Source organism: Armigeres subalbatus, chromosome 1 (assembly GCF_024139115.2).
Source record: "Armigeres subalbatus isolate Guangzhou_Male chromosome 1, GZ_Asu_2, whole genome shotgun sequence".
Lineage (NCBI taxonomy): Eukaryota > Metazoa > Arthropoda > Insecta > Diptera > Culicidae > Armigeres > Armigeres subalbatus.
The window spans coordinates 95,257,035-95,269,060 of record NC_085139.1 but is presented as its reverse complement, the minus strand read 5'-3'; the positions used below and the strand labels follow the sequence as shown (position 1 = coordinate 95,269,060).

Genomic DNA, 12,026 nt, shown 5'->3' with positions numbered 1-12,026 from the left:
GTGGAATTGATGGACGAACAAGTGGAGGAAAGTGAAATGTGCGCTCCGGTGGTCGTCAATGATGACTTGGCTACGCAAAATGAGGCGGATATGTCGAATGATAATTCCACGAGCAGAATCAGTGATGTGTTGTTCAGTACTGCGTTGGAAAACTGCGGCATTGCACTACTGAAGAAATCTCAGACTCCGGCAATGAAAGCGAAGAAAAAAAAGGCGACTCGAGAAATGATTGATTTCATTCTTCTCCGAAAAGGAATACAGGTTACGGAACAGCAGATTTCCAAAAAGATCAACAATATGAAAACTCGCATCAAGAACAAAACGGACATGAAGGCTACGGGAAATAAAAAAATCGATTTGAATGAAGGGGAGAAAATATTCTACAGGCTGCTAGGAGCCGAAGAAAACCCTACTGTGGTAAAATTACCGTGTAAGTAATATAATTTTTTTTTATTAAACAATGCTTTATCTTACATCTACCTCTGAACAAAAATCGATTTCTGAAGTGCAACACCATCAACATGTCTCCAGGGCACTACCTGATGTGGATGAAGATGCTGTTGAGTTTATCTCTCCGAGAAATTCGCCATCAACGTCGATTCCGATTCCAACAACTTAAAGACGATCTCAAAAACAGGTACAGTCAAACCTCCATGAGTCGATGTTCTATGACTCGATATCGACTCATGGAAGCAATTAATTCCATATTAAAAAATATTTACTGTGTTACTATGATGGTCCCTGCAAACAGCTTTCCAAGGATTTTCTATTCTACATCTCAATATTTCCATGAGTCGATGGTCCCTTCGATATTGACTCATGGAGGTTTTACTGTATCTACTGTTTTATTTAAACACATTAGTAAATATAACAACGTTTTCCTTTTGCCAAATTGCAGCGTAACTTTGAAACTCCGGAAACATCGAAGTTGACAACATCAGATCTTCAACGGCTCGTGCTCATCAAACAGTTGGAGATCTTCGAAGAACAGAAGCATTTGCACAGGCGGATGGAAGAAACTCTCGATAAAGTCGATAACTTTATCAATATGCAAACGAACACACCAGAATAAAGCTTTCGTTTTTTTGTTTAATAGAAATAATAAACACCATTTACTCTATAAATCGTTTCTATTCAATTAAATACTGCGAAATTATGTCCCGACGCGAATCGCCTCTCATTTTTAAGGTGTTGCTTCTGTTCTCATTCACAGGAGCCACTGGTACCAAAACAATTGGGTCCGAAAAATCGTCCTCGAATTCCTGCTCCCCCAAATGTTTAGCTACGTTATGAAGAACGAAGCATGCCAAAATAAGTGCTGGAACTCTATCGGTTTTAATGCGTATTTTGGATTTCAGTATGGGAAAGCGCCTTTTGACTTGACCGAACACACGTTCAATAACGACCCTTTCACGACTGTGAATCTTGTTATAATTCAACTGAACTGGAGTATCTGGATTACGGTAAGCAGTCATCATCCAGGGAACTATTCCATAACCTTCATCCCCCAACAGCAGTACTCCAGAAGAGTTTTCGTGCATGATATTATGAATAGCCGAATTCCTCCAAATTCTCGAATCATGCACGGAGCCCGGCCACGAACAGTCGATGGAAGTGAATATTTCTTGGCCATTACACGTTGCCTGAACGTTGAAGGAGGCAATCCCTTTTCTATTGATGAACTCGTCACCGTGGGTATGTGGTTTAATGATTGCCACATGTGTACAATCAATTGCGCCAATTGTGTGAGGGAACTTTTGATTCTGGGACCATAGAATCTCGGCATGTTTCATTGCATCCATTGAGTTCGGAAATTGAATCCAACGATCAGCTTTATCGGCAATCTTTTGACATACTTCCCATATGGTTTTTGAAGCCGTAGTTTGATGGATTCCAATAACCTCTCCAACACAGACCTAGAATATTTTTTAATTTATTAGATAAAATAATTAAAATAGTGCTTGTCCTGCTATATAAAATACCTGAAAACCAGGGTCCCCTATGTAGCGGAGGAATGTTCGCATTTGCCGTTCACCGCTTAATGCTCCTCCTCGTGTTTCGGATCCATCATTTAAGAAATGTTCCGTCAACCATTTTACGTTCACTTCCGAAAATCGATATAAGCTGCGATAATTATTACAATTCGTGTCGCGCCTCTTCACGTATTTTTTTTTTCACGGCGCTCGTTTAAATTCATAAACATTGCCATTTCAGCGATATCAAATGATGCAAATTCAGACAGAAATTAATCAACGGATTATTTGTAGCAAGCTCCGGAGCTAACTACAAATAATTTGTAGTATTTACTACTTTTATTCATACCAACCACCAAACAAGTTCCACAAAAGTAGTATGTTCGAAAGTTGTAGTAAAGTAAACATGCTTTTATTCATAGCGTTTAGCTACAAAAGTAGTAAATACTACATAATTTGTAGTAAAGTGTGGATTACTACTTTTTATTCATACGGGCCGATTGTTGTCGATTTCCCTGATTGGTCCAAAAATTCCCAGATAATTTCCTGATTTTTCCAGGTTGACAATAATTTCCTGATAATTCCAGGGTTTTCAGGTTTTTTTTCAGATAGTCGACACCCTAAGCAAAACACAAGTGAACTGAAGCAATAATGCAGTGAAACATCATTTATGACATTTGTAAATAAAAGCAAAAAAAAACAATACTTACTTTCCACCAACACCTCATTGTTGTACACCACATGGCTCAACTGTGGCGGGTATCTTCGAACATTGGACGGCGGGACGGGCGCAATGATTCCCACATCTAGCAGCATGAAACTGCCGTCGGAGATGTCAAACAACGCGCGAGACCAATCCTCCTGGTGCAACACCAGGCAAACCTCACCCTCCTGGGTCGGCTTGTACACGTTGGAGTCTTTCGCACCGGCCAGACCGCAATGTTCCAACACTTCTGCGTATTTTTCCACATTGTCGGCTGCCACCACCGAAATTATCCGCGTCTCCTTCACCTCGCTGGCATCAATTATAATCAACTTCTTCGTGACGCCAAGTGGTAGCTGTTTGGCGTCCATTGTTTCCTTCGATGTTAAAAAATTGCAAAAAGTTATTAGTTAGCTGACTTAGGAATAGCGGCACACAAGCACACCTTTCGGATTCAACGTTTATGTAGAATATGAAAAAAAATGGTATTTAAACAGAAACAAAATGATTAAAATGGTAGATGAAATAAGCCATTTATTTTATTAGAAGCTATAAAATCATGCTCATTGAACCACCACCTTCTACACTAATATCTACGCCAACACAACACACGTTACATCATTCTACTGAATTCCGGTATTGAATTCCGCTAACTACTTACATCGAATAATACAGGTTGATAATTGCTGGGATCAGCTATTTGAACGTTAACCTTCCCAGTAGGGACGGGTTGTTCCTTCTTGTTCTTCGATTCTTTTTCCACTCGTTCGCGTTCATTCCTCTCTCGAATTTCACGCTCTTTCAGCTCCATCAACTCCATGTTTAGAGTCAACGATTGCTTCAGTTTCTTCAATACCACCATCTTTATCTCTGAATCCTTCATCGAATCCGCTTTGACCATTTCAAAGTCCTCATTATGTTCCAGTGATTCCAAGAATTTCAGCATCTGCACACTGAACGTCTCCACGCCTTCCAACTTCGCCGGATAGGTTAAATACTTAGCCCACTTCAAATCCTCATCCGCAATCTCTCTCGACTGCTTCCACTCGACCGTTTCCGTGTTGCCAAAGTCAACGAAGAACACCTGCAGTTTGTCGCCGCTTACCGACAGAACCTTGGCCCGGAAGAATCCATCAATGTACGGTGCAAAGATGACATCGTCAACAACGGGGGCCTCCTTCAGCGAGTTGGCTTCGCCCGCGGCTTTGTACATACGATTTGTGAGCAGATAGTAGTCACTCTGTTGGCCATCTTTGCCGTTGTTGTGGTAGATGTAGATCACACCGGAGGCCAACGAAGCAGTAATCTTGACCGTTGCACCTTCACGGGGGAACGGACCGGCTTGCAGTACGCCTCTAGTCACGGCCCCGGAACCTAGTTTGGCGATCTTGAGCCGCTGCAGTTTGTTGCCCATACGACTCACCTTATCGGAGTCATTTTCTTCGGGCGAACTCTTCGGTGTCGTTCGTTGATTATCCGCTGGGGACTGCGGTACGACTGACGCCCGCGGGCTGTCCTTTTTCTGATTTTGATTAGCGTTGGACTGATTGGGTGTGGTGGCTTGATTGCCCTTTGCGTTGGTCTGACCCCGACGATTGTTCTGATTGGATTGCTGATTAGATTGCTGATTAGATTGCTGTTGCTTATGCTGTTTCTGCTGTTGATTTTGCTGCTGCTGAGGTTGCGAGTCTCCAGAAAATGGAGAGAAAGAAGAATAAGAACCGCCGTTAGACGAATGCATAGAAGACGACGCCTCCTGAAGGATGCGTTTGTTGGAGTAGGAAATTGGAACCAAACGACTGTAAGGGAAAAGTGAATATGGAAATTATCATCAAATCCAATGTAACCGAACTACTTACGGCAGACAATAATCCTTATGGACAGGCCAATCAGCTCGCTGGCAATCGAAATCACAATAGAAAGCACCACAGCGACATTCGTAGCTAGGCATTTTTGTACAATACCAGCAGCCCAGACTGAACTTCGGTTGGTACGTCTCTTGCTGGAAGTAAAAGAAGGTCAAAGTAAAATGGTAACGAAAAGTAATCCTGGAAGTGGTTACATTACCGGTAAGAGAAATCAAATTTCTATGAATCAATCAAAAATTTAATCAAATCGTGCGACTTTAGAAAAGCTCAAACCTACGACCGCAATACGCTACAAAAGTGTTTTATCTTTCCATAATCGCTATTGTATACGTTCAAATCAAGCGATGCTGAGATGTTCCACTTCTTAAACACGACCGGATAATTTTAATCGATATCGAGCGGCGGCAAAACTTACCGAAGAACGAGTTTGTGCCATTGTTGGCGATTCGAAATCCATAGTCATGAGATTCACATCTCCGTAGTCATCATTCCTGCCACCTTGCTGCTGGCGGTAGTTGTTGAGGCCGGTTCCGAATCCACCACCGCCATTCATACTGTTGTTATTGTTCTTATTATTATTATTGTTGTTTCTATAATTAGCATTGTTTCCTCCTTTTTGCTGACGATTGCCGCCACTTTTGTTGAACTGGTTGTTCTGCAAAAATACATCAAAGTGGTAATAGTTGACCATCTTCTATATTCTAAAATTGTTAAGGTAACCGGATCATTCTGTGACAAATTTGCGAGGCGTTTGCAATCGATCTGTTTATATTTGATACAAATAGAACATTACATTATTCATCATCTCTTTTGCTCGGACTTGGGTCTTTTCACCGACAATTTCGGGACTTTGTGTTGCAAAGGGGGTTGCAAAAGCAGCCGCAAGGTGAGAAAACCTGCATGGTCGATTAAGACAGTATAATTCTTATACTTATTCCTCAATTAAAAGAGAAATCGATGAAAAATGAAAATTCAACAGAACTCCTCAAAGAATCCAACTTATCAGAGAGTAGCTAAATTCTACAACCGTGCGTACCCGAATTGACAAAGCCGAAATCCGGACACTTGGGTGTCAGCTGGTTTGAGCCAACATGTGGAAGATCTACGTCCGTCATACACAAAGGCGATGGGATACGAATGGTATAGAGAAAGAGCCGATATTGTGCTGGAATACCACCCACAAACATAGAAAGAAACCCAAGGATCGCAAACACATGTTGCCAATAAAAATGCGTGCGATTCGGTACCACATTTGGTACCTCATTATAATACCGTAGTTGTACAAATTGAGGGGTAATCGATACGGTAACATTATCAGACTAAAGCTATCAGTGCACTTTTTGTCACAATGACAAATATTGATCACACATCTATAATCGCACAACTTTTAACACAATGGAATATCAATAAATTAACGTTTTTCTACATTAAGTTAAATCAGTTGATATTCCTGGTTCGAACTGAAAATTAATCAGATTGGTTACAATCCGTTTGTTTCACCATTTGACACAGAATGATCCGCAGATTACGTTCAATCTACCATGGATACGGGACGTCGGATTACAGAGGGATCTTGAAATACTCCAGAGAAAGAAGCAATAGGCTTGACCGTATCTAACAATCGAACAAGTTCCGGGTTCAATGGTGGCGGTGGCGGCAGCAAACTCGGATGCCAACCGTGAAAAAAGCTGCCAAAGGATGCAATGATGGTTGCGTTGGTATTGATCAAAAGAGCTCGCTGTTGTTGTACGGCGTAGAGCTGAAATGCTCTACCGCCTCCGAAATGAATGGCTTGATTGTGTTGAAGTAGCACTGCCGGAGCAGCAGCGCCACCACCGAGAAGGCACATATTCTGCTGCGTGCAGCTAAATCTGAATTCGCCTGCTGCCTGCCCGCATAGAAACGAAGTCGGAAATTCCGTCGGATGAAACACAATAACTTTCGATGCAACATAAGCAGTTTATGACCATATGGGATTCAAATGAGCGTACGAAGAAGAACGTGAAACAGACTTACCATGTTGGAACCTCTTTGCTGCTGATCGTCGTTGAAGCTGCTATTGTTGGTGTTGCCTTTATCTGCGACAAATTTTTCCGATTTAATCGCCGGGTCTACGCCCTTGAAGATGGGAAGCTTTCTCATCATTGCAATGGCATGCTCGGCGACACTATAATTGAAAAGGAAAACGATTCATGTTAATTAAACGTTGGAGTAGGTATCTAGAATCTATGGAATGACGATGTTGTGGGATTCTGAGAATCTCTCTTACGAGCATGAGCATGCGTATGATTGATAAGTTAATTTTTCGCAAAGTTTGATATCAGATTCTGAGAATCTTTCTAACGGTAAACTGAACGCGATACTAAAAATAGCTGTATTTCTCGCAGTATCAATAAGAACGAAAGAAATTTGGACACTTTTCATCGACTTTCTCTTTACATTGCAAGAGCAATACCTACAGCTATAGCGATTAATGCCGTTCAAAATAGTGACTTTAGTGACCAACTATGACGAAAAAAAGTGACTTTCAGTATCAGAAAAAGTGAAAATTACATTAGAATTGTTGTAACAAAACAAAACAAAAGTATGAGGATTACTATTCCTAGGGAGATGATGCAACTTAGCAAGAGGCCACCGGCTTAGCGACACCCTGATAAGTACCAGAGAGTTGGATATTGAGAAAGGTAGCGGAAGAGGTTCGATGGTGGGCACCCTTTTGAGTTTTGTCCATAACTTTGGTTCTAATTGTTATTATGTCAATATTTTTATACCAATCAAAATCTAGACGTACAAGTTTACTACTAGAGAAATAATTAGTTTGATTCCATTGATTTGAAAAATTGGCATTTTGGGACATTTTAGTTTTGTGGCTCGGTATTCACTACAGTGGGCAGTCTAGATCTGTTCACCATTTTCAAAAGTATTCCCGATTCAAAGTGCCACCCCCTTATCTTAATAAGGAGTTCAATTCATTCTTTGCCAATCGCTCGAAGTAGCCGGATGAGAAGGTCCGTGTCTCCATCGCAGGCAGTAACTTTATCGGTTCACAGTGGAGTTTTTTTCTCGGTTCATTAGTCTGAGTTTTTTTATATCTTTCGCTATCCTACTGTGGATAAAGGGATTGTCGTAGGCGATTCGTGGTTGGTGAGGAAGGTGTTCGTGCGACTAAAGGGTCGCACGTTCATTGTGAAGCATCAGCATCATCGGATGCCATCCAGCTAAAAAGCAGCAACAACAACGAGTGCAGCATCTCGAACGGGAACGGATAAGTAGAACCGCATTTGATTTTATTATTTTCTCCGTTCCCATTGTGTTGTATTATACCTACTTGTGTTCACCACACAGCAGTGCTAGAGCTGTATAGTTTGTATCACTTTTGTCTTCACCAGTTACCGTTGTTAGGTACAGGGTGTGACAAAAATATTGAGATCGAAAAAAATTGAAATTTTGTAATTGAATTATTATTATTATTTATTTATTATTATATTTTATTATTCTATCACGGTATATAGTTTGGCCTTATTTTTTTCTATCTTTATCATCATTTTTTTTTATTCATTTATTATTATTTTTTTTTTGTCTGATTTTCCTTCATCCTGCTTTTGATGGATGAAGAAAACGGAGGCGATACGCCTCCCAAAGATAATGTTGTTCGCACGCGATTCTACCAGGCTTCTTCGCCTGGGCCTTGGGTTGTTTACTTTCGGCAGAAAGTGAAAAGTATTGATTTTTTAGGAATCAAACGTGACTTGACGCGTCGTTTTCCGAAAACTGATTTTCATCAGATCAATCGGAACAAACTACGTGTAACCGCACCTACATACCAGGATGCAAATGCTATTGCAAAAGACCAGAACTATAATGTGGAATATTTGGTTTATGTGCCCTCGCGAGAGGTCGAGATTGAAGGCGTGATTAACGCAACGAGCCTGACTTGCAAGGATGTACTTGCAGGAAAAGGCCGTTTAAAGAATGCCCTGCAATCTACCGTGGACATTCTGGACTGCAAGGAATTGCATTCAGCAGCCATGGTAGATGGTAAAAAAGTATATTCGAAGTCAGGTTCGCTACGGGTAACGTTTGCCGGTTCGATACTCCCAAAATATGTAGATATCGAAAATATGTTGTTTCCGGTGCGTCTTTTTGTACCCAGAGTTTTCAATTGTACTAACTGCAAACAGTTGGGGCACACTGCCGAGTTTTGCGACAACAAGCCCCGTTGTGGCAAATGTTTTGAAAAACATAGGGAGGAGTCCTGCCAACAACAAGTTACAAAGTGCGCTTATTGTGGCATGGACCCTCCCCATGGTTTGCAAGAATGTCCGGTGTACAAAAAGCGCACCCAAAAAGTTAAGCGTTCGTTAGTACAGCGCTCTAAGCAGTCGTATGCAGAAATGGTGAAGTCGCATGACACATCCGCAACTGCCAACGCAACGGCTGCTATTTCAGCTGCCGTTCAAGTAAGTGATTTTTATGATGTCATTTCCATAGACGAATCAGACTCTGACGTAGCCGATATGGATGATTCTGCGGAGGTACACGTACCCGAAAAGAGGAAGAAACTGTCTTCCCCGGGATTGCGCCGTAAGAAAACAAAAATCATCCCTAGAAGCTTGCCGAAACATGATGGTAATGGGGGATTATTTAAAATTCCGAAGCAGCCTGTCTATACTGCTCCTTTTGACCCATGTTGCAGTAAGACATTCCCGCCATTGCCTAAAACTGATGTTACAAAGAAACATCAGTCAAGGAATATCTCTGAGCAGAAAATTGCTACTCGCACTTCCAAGAAAAGAATCTCGTCCAAGCGAGGATTGATATCCTTTAAGGACCTTGTGGATCGTATTTTGAACTTATTCAATATTCCGAATTCATTGAGGCCAATCATTGACCTCTTTATGCCAACAGTTGAAAGTTATCTGAAGCAATTGACTGTTTCATGGCCCCTTCTTGCAGGACTTGTATCTTTCGATGGATAATACGGCCATACAAGATACAATCACTGTGCTGCAGTGGAACTGTCATAGTCTGAAACATAAATTGGACGTGTTTAAGTTTTTAATTCGCAACTCCGATTGCGATATATTTGCACTCTGTGAAACATGGCTTTCTTCTGAAGATGAAATCAACTTCCACGATTTTAACATTATTCGCCAAGATCGGAATGATCATTATGGTGGCGTTCTTTTGGGAATCAAAAATGTCACACTTTCTACAGAATTCCCATTCCGACTGTTAATGGTTTAGAAATCGTCGCTTGCCAAGTAAATGTAAAGAATAAAGACCTTTGCATAGCTTCAGTGTATATTCCCCAAATGCCTCACTTAATCGTCGGCATCTTTGGAGCGCAGTCTCTCTTTTATCATCCCCAGTTTTAATACTGGGTGATATGAATGCACATGGTATTGCATGGGGCGAAACTAGAGACGATAACAGAGCGCCTATTTTCTATGATTTGTGCGACGATTTCAACTTGAATATTTTGAACACAGGCGAAGTAACTCGAATAGGACCTCAAGGTCAGGAAAGTCGAATAGATCTGTCTTTATGCTCTAATTCACTATCATTAGATTGCACGTGGAAGGTAATCCAAGATCCCCATGGTAGTGACCACATGCCGATAGTCACCACAATCAAAAGCGGCTATCAACGATCAGTGCCAGTTAATGTTCCTTTCGACCTCACGAAAACATTGACTGGCAAAAATTGCATCGGCGGTGAAAATTGGTATTGAAGCAACTGATATTCTTCCGCCACTGGATGAGTATCGATTCCTTACCGAATTGATTCATAAAAGCGCACTAGAAGCTCAGAAACGACGCGTTCCAAGTACATCTGTCATGAGAAGACCAGCCACTCCTGGATGGGATGATGAATGTACTAAGTTGTATTCCGAGAAATCTGATGCCTTCAAGGCTTTCCGTAAACACGGAAGGTCTGAGCTTTTTGAAGAGTATTTGAGGCTTGAAAGAAAGCTAAACAATCTTCTCAAGGCTAAAAACGTAGCTACTGGCGACGTTTTGTCGAGGGACTATCACGAGAAACCTCAATGACAATACTTTGGAAAACGGCCCGCAACATGCGGAACCGCATTTCCACCAACGAGAGTGAAGAATACTCCAATCGATGGATATTCAACTTCGCAAAAAAGGTCTGTCCAGATTCCGTACCAGCTGAACCGCTATTTCGAGAATCTACGTTTGATCCCGGTTCTTTGGGTGGACCATTCTCAATGCTGGAACTATCTATGTCTCTTCTTTCATCGAATAACTCTGCTCCGGGATGCGATAACATCAAATTCAATCTTCTGAAAAACCTCCCAGATATCGCAAAAAGACGATTACTTGAACTGTACAACTGTTTCATGGAGTACAACATTGTGCCACCTGAATGGCGACAGGTCAAAGTAATAGCAATTCAAAAGCCTGGAAAGCCAGCGTCTAATCACAATTCATACCGACCGATTGCCATGCTATCATGCATGAGAAAGTTATTGGAAAAAATGATCCTTTCAAGAATTGACCATTGGGTCGAACAAAACGCATTACTCTCAAATACTCAGTTTGGTTTTCGAAAAGGTAAAGGAACAAATGATTGTCTAGCGTTGCTCTCTTCAGATATACAGCTGGCCTATGCGCACAAGGAGCAACTGGCTTCAGTTTTCTTGGATATTAAGGGCGCTTTTGATTCTGTTTCCATAGAAGTACTGTCGGAAAATCTGCACAGTAGTGGATTACCCGTTATTTTGAATAATTTCTTGTACAATTTGTTGTCAGTAAAACACATGAACTTTAGTCTCGGCACTCTGACAACTTCCAGAAATAGCTACATGGGCCTTCCCCAAGGTTCATGTTTAAGTCCCTTGCTTTACAATTTCTATGTTAAAGATATTGACAATTGTTTGGAAGGACAATGCACGCTTAGACAACTTGCAGATGATGCCGTGATCTCTCTAAGAGGTTCATGTGCAAATGTCCTGCAAAGACCATTGCAAAATTCCCTAAATAACCTGACTGTTTGGGCCAGACATTTAGGGATCGAGTTCTCTCCGCAAAAAACTCAATTGGTAGTGTTTACTAAGAAGCGGTACCCAGCTCAACTGAAACTAAAGCTGTTGAAAGATGACATAAACCAATCTTTATCTTCTAAATACCTTGGGGTCTGGTTTGATTCCAAGTGTACCTGGAAACCCCATATTGATTATTTGTTAGAGAAATGCCGAAAAAGGATCCATTTTCTTCGTTCTATCTCCGGAACTTGGTGGGGCGCTCACCCGGAAGACCTCATCAAACTATATAAAACGACTATTCTCTCTGTTTTAGAGTATGGCTCTTTCTGCTTCCTCTCAGCAGCTGAGTGCCACCTAATCAAATTGGAACGAATTCAATATCGTTGTTTGCGTATTGCTCTTGGCTGTATGCACTCAACGCATAACATGAGCCTGGAGGTGCTTGCTGGAGTCACTCCTTTAAAGCACCGTTA

General features: G+C 41.3%; 2 protein-coding genes across 3 annotated transcripts in view; both read right to left on the bottom strand.

Moving 5' to 3' along the window:
- Positions 1-12,026, bottom strand: part of LOC134202810 (integrator complex subunit 5-like protein) — a 90,584-nt gene that overhangs the window by 44,937 nt on the left and 33,621 nt on the right. For both annotated transcript variants that reach the window (XM_062677807.1, XM_062677804.1), the window contains exons 2-6: positions 6,561-6,711; positions 4,960-5,199; positions 4,536-4,678; positions 3,338-4,475; positions 2,684-3,053 (exon numbers count right to left, since the gene is read on the bottom strand). In XM_062677807.1, coding sequence (XP_062533791.1) covers positions 2,684-3,053; positions 3,338-4,475; positions 4,536-4,678; positions 4,960-5,199; positions 6,561-6,689 — 2,020 coding nt within the window. In that variant the 5' untranslated portion in view covers positions 6,690-6,711. The remainder of the gene's footprint in view (positions 1-2,683; positions 3,054-3,337; positions 4,476-4,535; positions 4,679-4,959; positions 5,200-6,560; positions 6,712-12,026) is intronic.
- LOC134218141 (putative nuclease HARBI1) lies at positions 1,131-2,320 on the bottom strand. The gene is made up of 3 exons (XM_062697022.1): positions 2,285-2,320; positions 1,983-2,156; positions 1,131-1,916 (listed from the first exon to the last, which is right to left on the bottom strand). Exons 1-3 carry the CDS (start codon positions 2,318-2,320, stop codon positions 1,131-1,133), a joined length of 996 nt encoding a protein of 331 aa, XP_062553006.1.

Excerpts from the sequence above, each read along its gene's own strand:
- LOC134218141 (XM_062697022.1), bottom strand. The coding sequence starts at position 2,320 with ATGAATAAAAGTAGTAAATACTACAAATTATTTGTA. Across the intron at positions 2,157-2,284 it reads AATACTACAAATTATTTGTA|AGGCGCGACACGAATTGTAA; the intron begins GTTAGCTCCGGA and ends AAATACGTGAAG. Across the intron at positions 1,917-1,982 it reads TAGGGGACCCTGGTTTTCAG|GTCTGTGTTGGAGAGGTTAT; the intron begins GTATTTTATATA and ends AAAATATTCTAG.